The sequence below is a fragment of the Esox lucius genome, chromosome 15 (assembly GCF_011004845.1).
Source record: "Esox lucius isolate fEsoLuc1 chromosome 15, fEsoLuc1.pri, whole genome shotgun sequence".
In the NCBI taxonomy this organism is placed as follows: Eukaryota; Metazoa; Chordata; class Actinopteri; order Esociformes; family Esocidae; genus Esox; species Esox lucius.
Genome location: NC_047583.1, coordinates 2744086 through 2767057, shown reverse-complemented (window position 1 = coordinate 2767057; position 22972 = coordinate 2744086). Strand labels below are relative to the sequence as shown.

The window sequence follows — 22972 nt, the reverse complement described above, 5'->3', positions numbered from 1 at the left end:
ACAGACTTACTCAATAATCCAAAACGGCACAATTCAAATTGTCTTTATCCCAGGCACATCTGGCAAAAATAGAGTGATATGGTGACATTGACGTTCACAGCATGGCCTGGTCTATATTGAGGCTAAATGGTAGCTTGGAGACCAGTGTCCAGGGCAGTCGGGGGTTAACTGGCTTCTCTGACAGGCCAGATGAGAAGAGGTCTTCCGCGACAGGAAGGCACTTTGTGTTGGTCCGTAAGCTACTCCATTTAACCTGGTAAGCCCTCCGTAACCCCCTCCCCCATATACTGCTCTCCTGTAGTGCCTGGCAGGTCAGAACTCCCGCTGTGTTCTAGGCAGGAAACAGCCTGCCGCTCTCCCTCATTAGGATAATTGAGACAGGTCCTCAAGAGACCAAAGGGTCACAGAAACACTAGCCGCTCGTGCGTTCAAAAGAACACCTAATCATCTCATTCTTAAAAAAAATTATCCAAATAACTTCCCTCAGATTCATTGTTCCTTTGATCCCCCCCCCCCCCCCCCCAAACACCCCAAACAAACCACTGACTCGGTTACAGGAGGAGTCTTGCTCTGCTTCCGCTTGAAGTAGCTCAACCAGTGCTGTGGGAGTCTCTCCGTCGAGGAGGGGGAGGCATCAATGGGTGAGAGGAGGGGGAGGCATCAATGGGTGAGAGGAGGGGGAGGCATCAATGGGTGAGAGGAGGGGGAGGCATCAATGGGTGAGAGCAGTAAGAAAAAGGCTGATATTCCGATTTGAGGGGAGGAGCAGGAGAAAGAGAGAAAATCTACCATCTCAGCATTTCTCCTGACCTGCCTGCTATGCGCTGACGAAGACACCCCCATCACCTCTAAAGGTTATCCCTGTGAGCTGAAACTCAAGTCTTGTAATATGTCAGATTTTCCAATAGTGTCGGGTCAGACCAGAGTGATATCAAGGTTAGAGGCACAGACGCACCCAACCAGCGTTCCTCCGTGATTTACCATCTTCACAAAGTCCTTTTAATTTATCTCCTATCTTCCTCCTTCTGCAGCCAGGGCTCCTACTCCAGTGGTTCTCAACAAGTGTGCCTAGACAGGCTCTCAGAAACATGACCTTTAAAATGCACATGCAATTGTGAATTGGGAGCAACAGTGCCGCTCAGATGATCCATTTAGTCGGCGCGTGGTCAGGTCAGTATTAGTCTTACCAGCCACACTGCCAAAAACAGTGTTATGATGCAGTCTTGATAGTTTGAGAAGTAGGGGTTCTTGACAAGACATCTGTATTGCTGTTTCAAGTCCGTAGCGCTCAAGCTATTGGTATTTCTATCACTTGAGGCGCTCACAGAACAAACTAAATATTTGGTGTCATTATATTTACCCTGTGAGAATAGCAGGTCTTTTCAAGCATACACTACAGCATACACAAAATAAACAGAGTATGATTTCGGGTTTGTGGTCGCGCCTTCACAATGCAGAGACATGCTTGTATCTAGCTCCTTAGCGGTTTATAGGACTTGGAGCTCCATAGAAAGGAACTACACAAACTATGTAAATATCTTCACCAAAAAAAACATATTAATCTGTAAAAAGTCTTTGTCACAAGTAATAGACAAGATGATTTGTAGTATGGATCAGAAGAGATGGAGGGCATTACTTGCACATCCGATCACGGAAAGACATTTTCAACCACTGTTATATTCCACTCATAGGCTGTCTTCCTGGTGCAGGGCTGTCATGTCCTGATTAGTGTTCACATGTTGTAGGCCCACCAAGCTCCTTTGTCACTAACGTGAAACAAGACAGTGGCAAGGTGACACCCTGACAGCCGCATGATCCATCCATCACAAACATTTCAGGGAGGGGAAGATGCACCAGCCAAGTCAGGCCTGCAGCCTTCCTCTCTCCGGCTCATCCTCTCTGCTACCAGCCAAGCCGGCACGCAGCCTTCCTCTCTCTGGCGCTTCCTCTCTGCCACATCTGCCTCAGTTGATCGCCAGTTTATCCGTCAATTGTTTTTTCTTCTCAAACATTTATTTTCCCCCTCTCTCTTTCTTTCCCTCACTCATCCCCCTTATACCTTTCCTCCCACCCCCTCCCCTTATATGTTCTTATCTCTGACAGCCTGGAAACAAGGGAGAGATAAGGAAATGCTGGGGCCATGTGAGGTGTGCTGGTCGAACACCGAAGCAGATTACCCATTGACACATCTGTCAGTAAACATCCACAGCGAAGCCGACTGGCTAGAGCAGAAACACTGGCATCACCCAAGGAACCACTGTAGTTTAGTCACTGCATCACTGCAATCCTCTCAACCAACTAGCAGTGACGACAGGCATAGCATCCCTAAACCACTTCCTTTATTTTTTGACATATTTGGACACATAAATATTTTAGCTACATTTCAAGCACATTCATTGCTGAAGGTATCCCAATTCAACGCCTCTTTTGTAACCATTCTTTAAAGATGGAATTCAACCTGAGATCAATGTCTCTTTTACAGTTAAGCCCAGTGTTACGTATAACAAAGAAAACAATGAAACACCAGAAAAAAAAAGGCAATCACAGTGAAAATGTTTGGTTTCAGAACTGCTTTATAAGCACTGATGTTTCTAACTTCATTTCATTCTGCAAGGTTTTCCAATAATATGGGGATTGGTAGTTGAAAGTAGTTGTTCCAAACTCTGAGTAAGCCCTCACTATCTCTGGAACTAGCAAGACTTGTGAGCACTTCAGATAACTGCTGTTTTTCCAATGAATTTTTGTGTTGAGATAGGCAAGACAGCCCTATTCACAAATATCCACCAGTGTCTGGTCCTTCTAGAAGACAGGGACTCCCAGCCAATCGAAGGGTATAAGTGACAGTGATGTGTACTAAGGTTGGCACCAGTAATAAAGTGCAGAGCTGCATAATAGACTAAATCCAGAGGTTTCAATACTGAATTGGAAGCATGCATGCTCACTATATCACAGCACCAGAACCTAACACCAACATAAAAGTGACTAGCACAACTTAACTTCTATGTTGGGATAACAGGCATGACTTGTTTCTATAAAATAAACCCATTCTAACATTTAACTTCTTAACCTTTTCAGAAGTGTATTTTACATGACAGCTTGTCATATAACCATCTAAGAGGGAACACATTCCATAATGGACGAGTCCAGCTTGGTCATTCTAAGATCACCCAAAACCAGATTGTGAGACAATGATAAATAGTAAATACTTAGTTTTATGTGCAGACAAATTATGTAGCTTTAAAACTATTTATGCAAATTAAAAAAAGGAAAATGCAATTACCTCATGTGAAAATATTTAGTATACCTCTACCATTACCATCTCATAAAGTGGCTAACATTTGAAACAGGTAACAAAACAGGTGCGAATTATGAGAAAACCATTAGAAAGTCACTTGCAGACTTTGTTTAAAAAGCCTTAAGCTGGGTCTGGTTTGGTGTCTTCACCATATGGGTATGAAAAGCACACATGCTGAGATGAAAAGACCTATCCAAGGCCCTCAGAAGAAAGACTGTTGATGCCCATGATTCTGGGAGGGGTTACAAAGGCATTTCCAAGCAATTGGATGTACATCAGCTCAGATGGATCATCTACAAATGGAGAAAATTCCAGACAGCTGGCAATCAATATAGAACAGGTTGTTTCTCCAAATTCAGCACAAGATCAGCCTGAAAGATGCTCATAGACATCTCCAAGAACACCGGAGTAACAGCAAAGGATCTAGAGGACTTTCAACTGTCAGAAAGACACTCTACAAACTTGGCCAACATGGGAGGTCAGGAAGAAAGAAGCCTCTTCGCTCCAAAGATAATATCGAGAAATGACTAAAATTTGGCCAGACAAAACCTGGATAAAGACCAAAACTAACGGAACAATTTGATCTGGAGAGATTAGTAGAATGTGGAGTTGTTTGGCCACAATGCCATGCACCATGTGTTTATATTGTACCATATTGTACCAGAGAATTCTTGAGGAGAACATGTCAAAAAGATGAACCTTAACTGAATCTGGTAACGGGACAATGATCCCAAAGAGAAACAGAATGGCCAAGCTATATACAGCTCCAAAAAAAATTAAGAGACCACTGTGCCTTTTTCTTTCCTTTCCAAAAAAAAAATTAAAGGAGGGTTTTGAGTGAGGAAGAGAAGGGTTAAAATTAAGAGACTGCAAATTTAAGGGTTCTGGAATATTCTGCAATGGCTGAGTCAATCACCTGATCTCAACCCGATTGAGCATGCATTTTACTTGCTGAAGACAAAACTTAAGACAAAAAGATCCATGAACAAACAACAATGAAGACTGTTGCAGTAAAGACCTGGCAAAGCATCATAAAGGAGGAAATGTAGCGTTTGGTGATGTCCATGCGTTCCAGACTTCAAGTAGTCATTGCCTGCAAAGGATTCTCTACAAAGTATTAAATATATACATTTTAGTTATGATTCTGTTAATTTGTCCAATTACATTTGAGCCCCTGAAATAAGGGGACTGTATATGAAAATGGGTGCAATTCCTAAATGTTTCATACGATATTTTTGCTCAACCCCTTGAACTAAAACTGAAAGTCAGCACTTGAACTGCATCTCAGTTATTTCATTTCAAATCCATTGTGGTGTTGTACAGAGCCAAAATTATGAAAATTGTGTCAGTGTGCAAATATTTCCGGACCTAACTATCATGAGAGCATCACTTGGTTGGTTGACAAAAGCATAGGCAAAAGCATTGCAAAACATGTGGTGTTGCAGTGAGTGATTATAGTTACATACGGGCAGAGATAAACCTTTGGCTTTCTTTCTAGCTAGCTTGACAGCTAAATGTGGTGGCATATTGCTGTGTTGAAAAGGCCAGCAGCGGTAAAAGTAACATCGGCCAAAGGAAACTAACCCTGTCAAAGCAAGAAATGTTTATTTTCTGAAAAGTGGCTAAAGAATGACACCGAAAAGTTGCGGGATTGGCTAGTATACAACAAACGGAGCAAATGTAATTTTCACACTTTTGTCAACATTCATCGGACAAACAGCCGACGAATTAATGTATTATGGGAACTGACTAGTAATATATATACCATATATAAAAAAAAATTGTCATGTTCTTTGAAATGCATGTTCAATACATGTTGTTTTAAGATTTTGAAACACATCTGTGTGTTTGTTTTCTGTCATTTATGATTTATTTTGAGGTGAAAATGTGTCAAATGTGTAAAAATATTGAGTGTCCGGTCAAATTTGGTCATCCACCAGCCACAGTGGGCACGAAGATTCAATTTCGTGCCCTGCCTTAAATGTTCTCTGGCTTCAATGTCATTATAAATAGAAACCTTCCTCAAAGTTCTCAGGCTTCAATATCGTGATTAACAGGAACCTTCCTCAACTTTCTCCGGCTTCAATGTCGTGATAAATAGAAACCTTCCTGAACATTCTCTGGCTTCAATGTCTTGATTAACAGGAACCTTCCTCAACTTTCTCCGGCTTCAATGTCGTGATAAATAGAAACCTTCCTGAACATTCTCAGGCTTCACTGCCATGACGAATAGAAACCTTCCTGAAAATTCTCAGGCTTCACTGCCATGATGAATACAAGCCTTGAGGCAGTAAATTCTTGAGGAGTTTTGTAATGGAATTATTTCTAGTTACTCAATGAATCGTGACAGCCTGGACTTCAATGGAGAAAAAAGGTCCACAAACTAACACGGGGAACGTTTGGAAATGCGTACACAAATCTCCTCCTACACCTTTTTAGCTGTCAACACCAAATAAATATTATAAAATATAATATAAGTTCAGCCTGGCCCAACTGACTGCTTGTCAAATTATAAGCATTGTGAATTATAAGCAATCAACATTTGCATAAATTAACATGGGCTTAAATGACAACCACAGCAATACAGTTTTTGCTATTCAATTTAAAAATAAAAACATTACTTAAAAACAAGCTTGTAATCTCATTAGATTTACTTCTGTAACTGTCCTGTTCTAGTTCATCAGGTTGGGGTTTGAAATTTCGTTTTCCAAACCCCCCCGCCCCCCCTGACCTTTCCCATTGCAGTTTTAACCCAGAAATGATTATCCTGATTTAATTAATTAAAGGCTTGATGATTAGCTGATTAATTGAATGAGGTGGGCTGGTTTAGGTAAAAAAGAAAAAAAGGGGGTGGGGGGTCAAGTGAATGTTGGAAATGCTATTTCAACAACTTGATGACCTAGAACAGGACAGTAACAGAAGTAAATCTAATGAGATTGTAACTTGTTTTGGAAAACCCTGGTCAGTACTCAACTCAATTGACCCAACAATTTATGCAAAATACTTTTGTCACAGACTTGTACACTTCATTGTCCTGAGAAAAGGGTAAAACAAGTAGATAAACTAATTTATGGTGTCTCTGGGTTGAATACAATTTTAGTAATGACAAGTCCATCAGTCTACTACAAATGTTGTCATTACTGTGGGCTGGGAAGGAAAAAACTACTGACGCATTCTGGAAGGTTCATGTCTTAAGCCTTTACATACATTGTCTAAAGCTTTTACATACATTGTCTAAAGCCTTTACATACATTGTCTAAAGCCTTTACATACATTGTCTAAAGCCTTTACATACATTGTCTAAAGCCTTTACATACACTGTCTAAAGCCTTTATGCATTTATTTAGCAGATGGTCTTTCCAAGGCCTATACATTTAAATGCATTAATGACATTCCATTACAGTAAAATAGTGATGGGGTCTACTAAAAACACAACAATAAAAAGTAACTTCAAGCCATTTCGAAATAATCATTGTTGTTTCAATGGAGCACTGATCAAATCTGAAGAATCAACTAACAAAACAAAAGCTCATGAATCCCACATGGGCTCCACAGATGTTTTCAGTATAGAGGTCAAATCAAGTGGGTCCAATATGTCTACACTGACACGGATGTACAGAACTATCGCACATTGATGAAAATATTCATCCTGCAACGATTGGATCTTTGCTAACTAGTGTTAAAGCTGAATGCCGATTTTTCTAAATTCTGGCCCTGGCCCAGCTCATTGGGTTCTGGGAACAATCTGTCACTGGTGCCAACCAGGGATTCTGATTAGATACAGACCCCTTGTGGAGAAGGAACAAACGTCTGTGGGCGTGGCATAGCATTTGGCATGAGCAAGGAGTTTGGGTAGCCTGGCAACACGAATATATGAATCATTTCCATTTTATCAGTCAGGGCAGCTGTGTTTGCACAAGAAAGCATCAAGACTGCAGCGATTAGGACACAGTGGTTGTTTGGTCGATGATTGTGAATTAACTTAACACCCCAGGTTTTCCTCTTTGACATTCAAAGGAAACCAAATTAACTTTCTAGGGACATAAGAAAATCCTACCAGTTGACTGAAAAGTCAAATGGGTAAATGCAGACCTGAGTCCTATCTACAGGAACATCTCAGAGACCCACGTTGCCAGAGAGAGAGTGAGGTCTGCTTCAAGGTCTATATGTAAGCAGCTAGATTGAAGGAAAGAGTAGAAGTACAAAAGGCAAGGTAAGCAAAGATGTGACATAATGAACATAACCAAGCGTAAAAGCTCCTTGGGGACGGAGCGTGGGGACAGTGGGAAGAGACAGACAGCCTCTGGGTAACTCGATTTGAATATGAATGCCTCTCCCATGATCCACAACGAGGCCACTGACAGGGGCACCTCTATCTGCAGTGTGTGTGTGTGTGTGTGTGTGTGTGTTTGTTGTGTGTGCACGTGTGTGTGTGTGTGTGTGTGTGTGTGTGTGTGTGTGTGTGCGCGCGTGCGTTCTGTGCAGCCATCAGCCACTGCATAATTCCAAGGCACTTTGTACAGTGCATTAATCACAGGGACCCTTGAGCACTTCTGCAGATCCAAATATGGCGACCTTGAGGTTACGAGAAAGACATTAGGCCCGTCTATCCATTCACCGTACTGGAAGGAGGGAGGGAAGATGGGGGTGGGGGGGGGGTCGTGGGCGGCAGAGTAAAAGCTTTCAAGGTAATGAAATTCTGTCATAATTTAAAGAAAAGACTTGTGGAGACAAGGCTGGGCCAAAAAAAGGCAGTCAAAGTAGATTAAATTGGATTTCATTTGACTATTTTTCTTTATTTTAAATTAGGCTTAAGTGCGCGTGTGGGGTAGTTTTTCTTTCTGGCTTTTTTTTTTTTTTATAACAAAAGCACGATAACAGCATTAACGTCCTGAAAGAATCGAATCATTTCCAAACCAATTAACCTTTGACAGAAGGGATAAGTGGACAGGAATGAGAGTGCTACGCGAGGAGGGAGTGATAGCGCCGGCGGAGCAGAGCTCTTAGTGCGTGTCCACCTCCCGGGGGTGAGTACGTGAGTGACAGCCAGGGGTCCGGTCGGCGATAAGAAAATGGGACGGGCGGTGGAGGACATACGGTGCAGAGGACTGAAGAACCCCCCCCACCCCCTCCCCCCCCCCAAGGCCTGTCCCATTCGTCCTGACTGATAGCAGGGGAGGTCTGCAGAGTTTAACCCGGCTCATTCCCTATGCCGGTGAGCACCACGCTCGCAGCTGCACCGGTCCATTTAGTTAATTAAAGGCTCCATTTGGATCCGGAGCCCACGAGCAACACAAACGCCAATCAATAGATCTCTGGCTCATTCAGGGGAGCCGCGACAGCACCCGGCCCGCATTCAGGCACAAGATTTGTGGCCTTGGCAGACAGGGCCGGTCCCTCCCTATCCTTCCTCTGCGTCTCTCGTCCTCCCCCTGCCGAGCACCCCCCCCCACCCCCCCCTCAAGCCCTCCCTCTCTGTTTGTGTCTTTATGTGAACATAGAGCCCCTCTATCCCCGCTGAGGGCAGAAGAGGGTGTGAGTGTCACTGTCCGCATGGGGCAAGCAGCTGTGTGTGTTGAAGCTGGGCTCAGGGATGCAGGGTTTAGAATGGGAATCCCGGTACAGCCCTGCCTTCACCCAACTGGCATTCCAGAGACCAAGAAGCACTCCGGTCTCAGCTTCTACGTTCCCAGCCTGCATGGAAGCATGTCAATGCTAGTCCTGGCATGTTTCTTTAAGGGGCAGTTGAGGTTTGGGGGGGATGCTGCTAATGCCTACAAACACGAGGGCTAATACAGGGGTACAGAGAAGATTCATTGCTCATTTCAGGGGGTCTCCACCTTTTAGTCCTCATTATGACAAGAAAGCTTCCACAGCAACCCCTGTATTTCTGCTAAAACTATTTCTGCAATTGGCTAATTTTGCCAGGATGGTGGAAGCATAACAACCAGTCGGCATCATGTTGAGGGGGCTATGAGACGCTGAGGGGTGCCAGGTGGTTGTTCCCCTGCAGGCCTCATATCTCCATGTGTGTCCCACCGACGCTTCTCAAATAACCTGACAGCTAGGCGGACGCCATTCCAGCTTCACAGTGTGTCACCAACACATCAAACCCCCTGGGAAGGCCAGGAGACAGGGAGGAAGGGAGACAGACAGAGAGAGAGACAGGCAGGGTGAGAGACAGGCAGGCAGGGAGGGAAAAGGAGGGGGGGGGTGCACAGGCAGCAAGCCTTGATGCTGCTGTTCAGTTATTTTGAAGACTTCTCTTTCCTTGGTATATCGTCTCATGCTTTTCCAGTTATTATCCATGTCCTTCGTCTCAAGGGGCATGTTCATGCAGTACATTATTCCCTCTCTTCTCACTCTTATTGTGTTTCATTTCTTCTTTACGAACCCAAAACTATCCCCACGGAGTAGACAGAACTCAGACAGCGAATGTACATGGTTACTCCTGTTATCCCTGTTTTATCTGATACACACAAATCGTGCACAATCTGAGAAGGTAAAGTATTATATGGTTCAAGTGTTTCCAAACAGCAAGTACTGGCCCTTACAGAATATTGGTTTTATCTGGACCTAGGCAAGGGCGTCGTTAGACCTGTGTGTCCGCGGCACCTTTGGACCTAAGTTCTACAAAATCAAGATAAGAGAGATTCAAATAACCAATAAGTCTTCACCGAGTTATGCGGAATGAATAGTAGAAGCAGAAAATGAAACAAACCACAGTGAATTTCGGTTAACTACTCCACGAAAAGACGTCTGCTTTACTGTCATTAAATTACTTTGTAATTACATTGTAATTGCATTTAAACAACCAGTTAATTACTGATAAAATATCCAGTTTATAACTTGACTTTCAGATCACGCCACCCAGATTGTTTTGGTACATGTCTGTGGACCCAATCGTTTGTTGTAAATGATCACTTCTCTTCTTTTACAGCTAGCTAAATACAGCAAAAACAACCACATCAACTTCTGCAGCTAGAATAACAGAAAACTAGCTGATTTTGCAGTTTTAAAGCATATATTTTGATTGTTCCCCAGTAGTGGTCCTGCTTCTTCTTCGTAGTATGGACTCAAATGTAAAAACAGCCTAACCTCCTTTCACAATTCTGCAGACCCACAATTAAAGGGCTAGAGAAATTCACATGAAATTACAAAACAAAAACAAAAGATGTTGTGTGGTGATCTACGACCAAACATTACCTGATTTAAAAATTGACATGGACTCATTATAATTAACTTCAAATTAACATTCACTGAACGGTTGCTTTCACGTGAGTGTATGGTGAGTCTTTCACTGTACAGTGAGTCTTCCTCATGAGCAGTAGACATTAGTGTTCTGATTAATTATTTATGTACATTTGGGTAAAATAGAGTATACTATGTTGTAATAGATCATGAGCTATTATCTGCAAGAATAGATATAATTTACATAAAATGTGTTCCTTAAACTAAGCAAGAGAATCGCTAGGTTAAAAATGTGCAACTAAGGCAGTCATAACATGGATAATTTTGCTTTGCCAACCCCTGACCAATTCTCCCAAACAACTGAAGTAGAAATGGTACATTGAAATTCTGTACAGTTTAATATTTTATTTTGACACAGATACACCAATAAAAGGTGACATTTGCTTTATTTTGGGAAATATTTGTAAGGCGAATAAAAATGGAAATATGTTGCTTACATATAGTCATGCTCATAAGTCTGCATACACTGGCAGAAATTGTGACATTTTGACATTGATTTTGAAAATATGACTGATCATGCAAATAAATGTATTTTATTTTAAGAATCGTGATCACATGAAGCCATTTTTTATCACATACCCAGTGAGCAATCGCTGGCGCGCCGCTGCCGGCTATAATGTCGTACAGCCAGCGGGCCACCAACTTTTGCCCCTTATCTCCTGATCTCAATTTGCATAAGCTAATTTGCATCTCAGGCGGCTTTCCAACAGCGGCCCGACTGCGTTACGCTGGCGGCTAGCTGCCGAAAAGAGGGTGTGCGCTTTAGTCTGCTGTATCTGTGTTGCCATTTTTTTCCAGCAGAGACACTTCTTGTACTGATTATTTGATTTATTTTAATAAATTGTTAAATCTTAGTGTACAGAATTTGGTCATCATTGGTAGTTTATAAATAAAATAGACTTTGACTATTTGACTATTGCTTGTGTAAAGGACTTGTGTGTAGACATGTACAGTAAACACATCTCGCCATTGCTTACCATAATATTTTCCCGAAATAATGGCCATTTTCCACTGCATTGTACCAGCTCAACTCGTCTATAGCCTCGACTTTAATGCTTCATGGGGGACAGTTCTTTACTGTGTTTAAACACCGCCGTGTCCGTAGATGGCGCTATAGCGAATTGCATAAAAACGGCTAGTCGCCGTCGGGCCGCTGGTTAGCCGCTGATCAGGGTATTGTTAGAAGACATTGTCATGAAAGCGGCCCACCAGCGGCCCAACTACGACGCGCTATAGAAAAAAAGCGGCTGCCGCCGGACTTTTTGCAGAAACGCTCGACAGCCGCAGCGCCAAAAATCTAGTGGGCCGCTGGTGGGCCACTGGCGTGTTGCTGGGTCATTGTTTGGCACCTTTTTAAATCATAATGATAACAGAAATCACCCAAATGGCCCTGATCAAGAGTTAAGATACCCTTGAATGTTTACAGACACACAAGGTGACACACACAGGTGAAAATTGTAATTAAATGTGAATTTCCCACACCTGTGGCTTTTTAAATTGCAATTAGTGTCTGTGTATGAATAGTCAATGAGTTTGTTGGCTCTCATGTGGATACACAAATGTCAAAAGACCTGCGTAACAAGGTAATGCAACTTCATAAACATGGAAAAGGATATAAAAAGATACTAAAAGCCAGGCAAATGCCAGTCAGTACTATTCAATCACTTATTAAAAAGTGGAAAATTCTGGGATCTCTTGATACCAAGCCAAGGTCAAGTAGAAAAAGAAAGATTTCAGCCAAAACTGCCAGAAGAATTGTTCGAGATACAAAGAAAAACCCACAGGTAACCTCAGGAGAAATACAGGCTTCTCTGGAAAAAGATGGTGTGGTTGTTTCAAGGAGCACAATACGACAATTCTTGAACAAAAATGACCTGCATGGTGGAGTTGCCAGAAGGAAGCCTTTACTGCGCCAATGCCACAATAAAGCCCAGTTACAATATGGCCGACAACACCTTGACATGCCTCACAGCTTCGGGCACACTGTAATTTGGAGTGACAAGACCAAAATAGAGCTTTATGGTCAAAACCATTAGCGCTATGTTTGGAGAGGGGTCAACAAGGCCTATAGTGAACAGAATACCATCCCCACTGTGAAGCATGGTGGTGGCTCACTGATGTTTCGGGGGTGTGTGAGCTCAAAAAGCACTGGGAATCTTTAGAAAATGTATGGTAAGATGAATGCAACATGTTATCAGAAAATACTGGCAGACAATTTGCATTCTTCTGCACTAAAGCTGCGCATGGGACGCTCTTGGACTGTCCAACACGACAATGACCCTAAGCACAAGGCCAAGTTGACCCTCCAGTGGTTACAGCAGAAAAAGGTAAAGGTTCTAGAGTGGCCATCACTGTTTCCTGAACTTAATATCATTGAACCACTCTGGGGAGATCTCAAACGTGCAGTTCATGCAAGACAACCAAATACTTTGCATGACCTGGAGGCAGTTTGCCAAGACAAATGGGCAGCTATACCGCCTGCAAGAATTCGGGGCCTCATAGACAACTATTACAAAAGACTGTATGCTGTCATTGATGCTAAAGGGGGCAATACACAATTAAGAACTAAGGGTACGCAGACTTTTGAAGAGGCGTCAGTGAAAAAAAAAAATGTTGACATTTTGTTTTATGATTGTGCCATTCTGTTATTTCTTATGTGAATCCCATAAGAAATAAAAGACGTGTTTTGCCTGCTCACTCATGTTTTCTTTACATATTGTACATATATTACCAATTCTCCAAGGGTATGCAATCTTTTGAGCACAACTGTATGTATTGAACACCCACACATATCTGCTAGATCTTTCTCTGCATCACCACGTATTTGTGTTTAGGGGGTAAGTATTTCTCTGCATCACCACCTATAAAGTGATCAGGGGGTAAATATTTCTCTGCATCACCACCTATAAAGTGATCAGGGGGTAAATATTTCTCTGCATCACCACCTATAAAGTGATCAGGGGGTAAATATTTCTCTGCATCACCACTTATAAAGTGATCAGGGGGTAAATATTTCTCTGCATCACCACCTATAAAGTAATCAGGGGGTAAATATTTCTCTGCATCACCACGTATTTGTGTTTAGGGGGTAAATATTTCTCTGCATCACCACCTATAAAGTTTTTAGGGGTATGTTTTTCTCTGCATCACCAGCTATAAATGATTAGGGGTTAAGTAGTTCTCTTCATCACCACTTATAAGTGTTTAGGGGTTAAGTACTTCTCTGCGTCACCAACTATTAGTGTTAAGGGGTATTTCTCTGAATCACTACCTATAAAGTGTTTAGGGGGTAAGTACTTCTCTGCATCACCAACTATTAGTGTTAAGGGATCAACAACATCTACAAAGGGTTTAGGGGGTAAGTATTTATCTGCATCACAACCCATAAGTGTTTAGGGGGTAAGTATTTCTCTGCATCACCAACTATTAGTGTTTAGGGATCAACAACATCTACAAAGGGTTTAGGGGGTAAGTATTTATCTGCATCACAACCTATAAGTGTTTAGGGGGTAAGTATTTATCTGCATCACAACCTATAAGTGTTTAGGGGGTAAGTATTTATCTGCATCACAACCTATAAGTGTTTAGGGGGGAAGTATTTATTAGCATCTTCATCTCTAAAGTGTTTAGGGGGTACGTATTTCTCTGCATCACAACCTATAAGTGTTTAGGGGGTAAGTATTTATCTGCATCACAACCTATAAGTGTTTAGGGGGTAAGTATTTATCTGCATCACAACCTATAAGTGTTTAGGGGGGAAGTATTTATCAGCATCTTCATCTCTAAAGTGTTTAGGGGGTACGTATTTCTCTGCATCACCATCTTAAGGGATTAGTACGTACCAGCTTCTTACACATTGTTGAAGTGGTTTTAACAGATTCTTTGAAGATTTTCTACAGGTTGTTCACCAAAAGGGCCTTTTTGGAGACAAATATTAGCTTTGCTCAAGGTTGCTCAAGTTGGATGGATGATGCTTGTAAAAGCAAATGTAATATAGTGGCTTTTTATTGACACATTTCTGGCAGATTTTACATGGTAAATAGAACCACTATTATACAAGCTGTACACTCACTACTTTACATTGTAGCAAAGTGTCATTTCTTCGGTGTTGTCACATGAAAAGATATAATCAAATATTTACAAAAATGTGAGGGGTGTACTCACTTTTGTGAGATACGTCTACATAAAACATTGATCTCAGCTTCTTTGTACATTTTAAAGTGTGTTTCAGACACAAATTACCACTTTAACCTACATTACATTGTTCTGGCACAAAAGGAGCCCCATAGTGCCCTTCGTCTATATTAAGGTAAATGTTCTTGGCTTAGATGTAGGTGTTTGCCACACAGAGTAAAACCACACTTCTTTGATAAAGAGAGCTCATTGAGTCCAACTGTGGTATTATTCGTATCAGGGATGAGATATTATTTGTTTTGTAGCTACAACTGTCAGTCTTTTCACTCGGTTTTGTAAGAAGAGAACTTTGGAAAAACACCCAAATCCCATCAATTCCAACCTTGTGAATTACAGTAAGAATACATTCCCAGACTAGAGTCCCAGTAACACCATCTTTTCTCCTAGACTCCATACTTTCCGATTATGAAACATACTCATTTGTAGATCAAACGACTGGGGTTCTACAGACGTTGTCTTTACCTTACTGTGATAACAAAGCATTTCAGAACAGTGTTAGAGAGAGTTTTAATAATGACATTCCGCTGAGAAAGTCAGGTTCCTGCTGATGATTTTGTATGTTGTCAGGTTCCTGCTGATGATTTTGTATGTTGTCAAGACAAACCTTACAATTGTAAGCTACTGTATTACACTTTAGAGAGACTAATGGTCTTGGTGCCAGAAGCCCACAGTTGCCACGATAGCAGGACACAGGAGCAGATGTTTAGAAACAAACAAGTCTTCAATTCCAATAACTCAACCTGACATAAAGCTCTGAAAACAACAACCATAACATTCAACAATGAACGACAAGACACACTGGGACAGGAGGAACTTGAACAGGGACTAATCAAGGGGTAAACGAGACACAGGTGAAAGCAATAACGAGGCTGTACATAGAAATGGGAAAACTAGAACTGAAACACACAGAACATAGAAACGGAACGCAGGGCACTAGGGATCGAGTGGTCGAGTGGGTCCACGGTTTGGTACGTACAGCAGTTTGTGGGTCAAGGTAAACGGTTTGGTACGTACAGCAGTTTGTGGGTCAAGGTAAACGGTTTGGTACGTACAGCAGTTTGTGGGTCAAGGTAAACGGTTTGGTTTCGGTACGAATGACGTCATCATTTTTGAAGAGTTTCCACTCCAGTAGCCAAAAGTGGCAAAGCAGTGCTTGTAGACTGTACTCTTACCTTCGTCATTGTACTGCACCCGAGTTAGTTTTATTAAAAAAAATGTTGACGAAGAAATTCGTTGAAATTATATTTTTCCGTTGCAGTCGACGAGACGATAACTGGTAAAATACATCCGGAAAAAACAATAACGAAAAATATTTTTCATTTTGGTTGACAAAAACTAGACGAAATAATAGGATTTTGGAAAGGGAGCTATTAAGGGTTTCTGTTTTGCTCAATCAAAAGCATACTTTACATGGGTATTAGCATAATTGCCTTTCTCGTTCTAACGTTGCAATGTTATTATTGGTGGAAAAGAAATGTCATGTCTAGGTCATTCCAAAAGCACCTCTGATTTTTACCGGACCGTGTAAACGGATCTGACCTAGAAGAGCGAATGTCACTAAATGACTGACCTTTGTTAAATAGAGCAGTGGTTAGAGACGCAGGCTCCAGAACAACAGGTCCTGCATTCGTTTCCCGTTAAAGTCTAAAACGCATTATGCCTGAGGTTTTAGAACAGACAAAAACTTAACCGGCTACAACCCTATGTAGCTACGTAATGGGAAGCCTAAAGTAAAACCGTTCTGGTGGATATTAGAATTTGTTCAGGATAGACAAACGCGTCGCTGGCTACACGATTCGCTCATCTTTTTACTTGACAAAAAAAGTAAGTTATCGTCACCTATATTGATAGATGTATCTATGTCATTCACGAATGGCTAATAAGCTGTTAAAATGACCAGTGGCAAAAGCCATACACCTCATTGATGCCATGTGGTGGAGGTCAACTTAAGAAACGTTACTCAGTTTAACACAACGCTTAATGGCTTCTAAGAAATATTCAAACTTGTGTGATGTTAATGCATGACAAAAGTTTTGGGCCGGCTGAACTAGGTTTGCCTGGTTTCTTGTTCTCTAATCTGGCGGAAACAGATTGACTGGTTCATTACGGCTATTCTCTCAGCCCTTTAAATATCACAAATTGTAGTGTATACTCAAACAAGATGGAATGCAACACAGGCGAACGCAGCGTTTGAATACTACAAACCAGAAACACATCTGACAGCGGATCAGTACATACGCACAGGCTTCATACAGATATCCTTCTAAGTGGAAGGTGTCAGAGATCGCTGGGGTCACAGGTGAGTGATACATGCATGACGTAAAACTAAGTAAATTGCCTGCACCTAAGTATGAGTCGCTTTCTCTTTGTAGTATTTTCTGAAATGAACTTCACCACACGGTCGCACAACGCGAGGACACAATCTGTTAGGTGCAGGAGAAAACCAGGCATACATATACACAACATGATGATTTGAAGCAGGTGTGTCCTTGGGCTGTGTTGCTGCCATTATGTCGGCGGTTAGTACACGGGCGGTTAGTACACGGGCGGTCAGCACACGGGCGGTCAGCACACGGGCGGTTAGTACACGGTCGGGGTGGAGCGCCAGGGAGGGAGAAGGCAGGCAGCGCCACATCAGGCAACAGTTACAATGCATACCATGTCCTGTTTGATTTTGCCATACAGGTGACCTCCTTCTTGACATTATTATTATTAAATATTTGCCATGTGCCTAATGGCATGTGCTTATTTCATTCAAAAATATCTCCAACACATGTTTTCTTTTAACCTCAGACTGCTTTAGCCCTTAAATGCTTGATGGTTTAGAGCCTATAGACCGGTTACAATCACACAGCAGGTACCCTCTGAAACTTAAAAAAGAAAATCTTACAATTGATAAAGGAGCTATAGCCCCGGACGCCCAGGCCTATCGACGCCACTGCTAACGAGTATGGAAACAGATGAGTTAAGAAAACAGATGCATCTGTTTTTGACTGCACTGTGCTTTCAGAATAAAATAATGGTCACCAAAACACCTAACTAATATTTTGGGTTGTGATGGGATGCAAATGCAGCCCCAGCCAAGCACCCAACCAAGCACAACCTGTCAACTAATTATTATAACTAACAGATAAAAGCTTCAATAAATAGTTTTAGTATTTGTAAATGGAAAATGGCCCTTGTTAGAATCTCTCACATGTATTTCCTTCCTCTATTTCTTTACAGTGAACTTGTTGATAGTTGCCTGGATCCAACCATGTCAAAAGCAAGTCTCAAATGCACTATATTTCCATGTCATAATTAATGCTCATGAATACTTTATGAATATTCAATGCCACATGTATCTAAGATTAACATGTTGCTTCTGAAACTCTGCTCCGCTGAAACTGAGCTTTTCAAAGTTCTAAAACACAGTTCAAGACAATTTCTATTGCTTTTTGTGACACAATTGGCTTGGGCTCACCTTGGCCACTATTTAAAATATCCTGGCCCAGACCCTAGAAAAATGATAGAAAACCTGAGGTTCCATGCCAAAATCTCTATTATGTTCAAGCTACACTATGGAATATCTCCAATTTAGTTAAGAAACAATGAATTCATTACTGAAACAGGGTCTGTCGATGAAAATCCACTCCATCGCAGCACTCTGTTTATCCCCTAACATATTGTATTGAACAAGTAATAAATGACAAATAGGAAAGGACAGCACCAGTCCCTGAATTAACTCTTAAACAAACATGATGTACAGTGGCCATGCAATATAGCTGTCAACAGAGACTGCCATGAGCCACAAGGTAGAACGCAGAAAAATGTCAATTGAAGTTAATGAATTTTTTTTCAAAAAACATATTTCGTAGGTGTCTGGAATTACCTCACCCCTCTTTATTAATTATGCCACAAACACACGTGTGCACGTGAACACACACACAGACCCACGCTCATTCAATCAGTCTCCACACGCATTCTCTCGCTCAGCCGCCCCCTCCCTCCCACTCTCTCTCCTTCCTCCTCATTCCCTCGCTCAGCCGCCCCCTCCCTCCCACTCTCTCTCCTTCCTCCTCATTCCCTCGCTCAGCCGCCCCCTCCCACTCTCTCTCCTTCCTCCTCATTCCCTCGCTCAGCCGCCCCCTCCCACTCTCTCTCCCTCCTCCTCATTCACTCTGTGCGTAATTCAATCATCCCAAGGAGATGGATTTCCGTCCCCTAGGAGTGCTTGCTCTCCATTTCCTAAAGCGCTTGACCAGATTAATTGATTGTCCTCGTCCCCCGTTTCTCTCCTGCCTCCCCACGCTGGGGCATTTTCAGAGCAGGAATCTGGTTTGTATTGACATTCTTATAACATGCCCCCCCCAGCCCCTTGACTAGATAACATAACAAAAGTGAATACAGCCAAGAGGCAAGAGGAGAAGAAGGGGAAGTAGAAATTGGAAAGGAGATAGAAAAGAGAAACCCACAGAAGTGGGAAAGGACAACTTAAACAAGAGTCCCAACATGGAGACAGCAGAAAGACGCAGGCCGAAGACCAAGCAGACAGGACAGGTAAAATATATAATGTGTAGGGGGCGGTGTTGGCTGCAGGCTCAGTCCCAGCCCGTCTGGCTGCAGCTGAAGAGCGTAGGGCGTTGGTCATGTTGGCTAACGCTAGGCTAATCTGCTGACTGGGGAAACAGACCTCTCATCTCATCCATTATAACCCAGAGCCAAACAGCTGCCATGTTTCTTCATTGCAGGGCCCCGGTGAATCAGTCTCTCTGGCTCTCAGCCGTGCAGGACCTAAAGGAACCGGACTCCCAGGCCTTTGGCGTCCAACCTCCGTCATGACAGGGGGCTGGACACACAGGGAGATTGAAACTCCCACTTCGCCCCTTATCTGTCTGCAGCACATGTTCCTCATACGTGAGAAGCTCCTACCTGCCCAAGCCACATTACAGAACTGGGCTTTTACCGCTGTAGAGGAAAGCCAGAGAGCCAAATTACCTGCTCGAAAACAACCTTGATGTTCTGAATGTGCCCTTGATATTTAGAATGCCTAGTGTTCTCTCGAGTACCTACACACACACACACACACACACACACACGTACACACACACACACACACACACACACACACACGTACACACACACACACACACACACACACGTACACACACAAGTTGAAATTTTCAAACACTCGGGTGCTTGCATGCCACGTGGCACACAAACACAAACACACACACACACACACACACACACAGTCTATGTCCCTCTCGGTCTCCAGCTCAGAAGCAAACATCCCACCTGGCAGGATGACACAAATCCGATCCCTTGCTGATAACTACAGTATATCAGAAGGAGTTGGGGCCATTTGAGACATTACAGTAATCCCCACTTCCATCCTCTGAACTTCCATTGTGCTTTGTTTTTTGGCAAACGGAGTACCGGATCAGGCCAGAGCTGGTATTTCCCACCCTCCCCCACCGTTCGGCAGTGTGATAATAGGGTGGAGGGAAGGAGCTGAGGGGAGGCAGAGCCATGTTCTACTGCTCCCTGCTGCAGGAAGAGGGGGTTACCGGAGCAGAGAACCAGAGCAACGAGAAGGGAGGCATTCCTGTAGCGGACGACTGGGACAGAAACACCAGCCAAAATAGGACACCTGTGTGCAACCACTGATGTCGAATCGATGGACTCTTTTTGTTAACTAAACTGTTAATGGCAATTACATGGTCCACTGGAGTACGGCATGGCCGCTGTGACCACACCAGCCAATCAGCTGCTCCCTCCGTCTTACTCACGCACAGCCCATCACTGTGGGGGTGGCAACTGTGAACTCTTGAACTCAGGCGAACACACACACATACGCATACAGCTGCGAACACACTCAGCTCGTACACTTTAGACCAAAACTAAATAAAAAAAAAAGATGTATATTTTCTTCCCCGTTCGCAATTTTTTTCATACTAGTTTCAAGTCTCCAGCCAAGATTGATCCAGTCCTGGTCTGGAACATCTGCCCTGAGGGCTGCTCAGTGAAAACACACAGCGGCCCCTACACTCCTCTCTCCAATCAGAGACCAGACTCCTGCTACACCCGCATCCAAGAGCCAACTGCCGGGAGGCTACTCTGTTCAGAGTGGTTTTAAAAAGGAGAGGACACACTGGAGGCAAACCCCGCCCCCGGAAAGAAAAATTATTCTACCGAAACGGAGGTACGGATCACACGCTTGTTTATAACACAAAGACATGCTTGAATAGCTTGACTGCAGTGTGCTTTAGACACATGTCATCCCTATGAGAGATCAACCCCACACACAAACACTCGCAGTGGGGAGCAGCGAAAACGCCCGACAAGGAGAATTACAGCAACTCAGTAAGACATGTGCAGATGAAATCAATAAGCATAACAGATGCATCAGATATTACAGCAACAATTTCATACACCAATTCCTCTTTGGCTGGAAACAACACAAAGAAAGCCATTATTTGGGTAAAAGCACACCACCACCACACATAACTCATTTGAACGATGCACATTAATAATTCATGCAGATGTTTCTAACCCTTTCACAATGTTTTTACCCGGAGACAGAGCAGAGTGTCGCCTCTCTCTTTGATAGAGTGCATGGGAAGAAAAGGCCTATTTGCTTTGATTCATTTAGCCTTGCTCTTGTTTCAAAATGTCTTTAAGTGTGGTGGTTAAAAAGTGGTGGAATGCCTGACAGGGCTGTGAGGCTACACTAAACGGGGGGGGTCTCTAACCCCTCGGCTGGGGTTCACTGGTGACGTGTTGTACATGACAGCGGGTTGCAGTATCACCACACGGTGTCCCGCTGTAGGTCTGTAGATCCTCTACAGTGAAGCCACAGCACAGGTCCAAATCGTGCCCATATGGTGAACATGAACTGACTGCGTTAATGCGCTTTGTGGTATCCTACCTTCCATGCAATACGGTTGCCCTTGGTGTCGTGCTCCAGAGCAATGGGGAAGTCTCCTCTCTCGTAGAACTTGCGGAATGCGGTAGGCTTCGCTGGCCTCTCCCGGAAGGCCCCCGCCGCTGGAGGTCCCACCACCTTGTGAGAGACACCATGAGCCATCAGATCCCAACAAACTGCATGCTGGGATATATTTCCCCCCCAATCATACATCAACAAGCTCGCTTATCACAGCAGCAAGACCTGTGACCTGGAGGAAAGGTCAACCAGGAAGGTAAACAAACAACAGTTGTAAACACAACAATTATCTAATTACATTCCAAAACCCAGCTACTCTCATGACTACTCGCACAATATGTATGTAATGTTGATTTCAGATTTCTGTATTTTTGTTTTTTCACTTTCATTATTTATTACATATTTCATATTTTCCACTTGCTTTGACTGTGTAAACAAATGACTCCCATGTCAATAAAGCCTTCTAAATAGAAACTGAATTGAGAAATAAAGAGAGAGACAAAGAAAGAGAGTGAAAGAGATAAAGAGCAAGAAAGAGCGGGAGGAGAGAGAAATAAAAAAAAGAGAGAGAGAGAGAGAGAGAGAGAGAGAGAGAGAGAGAGAGAGAGAGAGAGAGAGAGAGAGAGAGAGAGAGAGAGAGAGAGAGAGAGAGAGAGAGAGAGAGAGAGAGAGAGAAAGATGGGGACAGTGACAGAGACAGAACGGAAAAACAAGAAAGAGCATCAAGAGGATTAGTTGAGAAAGAGCAATATGTTTCGTTTCCCCCACTCTAACCTGCTCTTCCTGAGTGAGAGAGCAGCGTTTCAAGACACGCAGTCCAACACTTCAAGCGATTTATGACGTTTGACAAGTCGGTTACAACATAAACATAAACTGCACTCGGTCCGGCAAAAATATTGCAGCATTAGCATTGACTCGGCTGGTGAACTCAGTGTGTGTAGAGACCACTGCCCTGGCCGCTAAGCCACACGGTAGCACAGAGTAGGGGAACATCCTTATAATCTGTGTGCAACTCTAAGAACATTGGTGGTGGGAAACATGTCTATACTACTTAAACATTTTCATCAGCATTATATATTTTTGATGTTAGTTATTCATTTAGTTAACATATTTCTTCACAAAGTTCTATCAAGCCTATTAGTTGGGAGAGATTCACTCTAAACCGCTCTTCCTACAGTCCAACACTTCAACCGATTTATGATGTTAGATGTCAGTTGCAGTTCGTCCATTGCAACTTAACCATAAGCTGTTTTACTTACTATATGTAGCTACTGAAGCTTGTCACTAGTCAAGTTTTAGTTGATCCT

The 22972-nt window shown here is 42.8% G+C and overlaps 1 protein-coding gene across 3 annotated transcripts in view; it reads right to left on the bottom strand.

Annotated features, from left to right (window-relative positions):
* The window catches only part of pacrg (PARK2 co-regulated), a 173916-nt gene that overhangs the window by 122186 nt on the left and 28758 nt on the right, over positions 1 to 22972 (bottom strand). For 2 of the 3 annotated variants that reach the window (XM_013137609.3, XM_013137610.4), the window contains exon 2: positions 21651 to 21785. The exons of the other annotated variant lie outside the window; for it this stretch is intronic. In XM_013137609.3, the coding sequence (XP_012993063.1) occupies positions 21651 to 21785 (135 nt within the window). The remainder of the gene's footprint in view (positions 1 to 21650; positions 21786 to 22972) is intronic. 3 annotated transcript variants of the gene reach the window in all.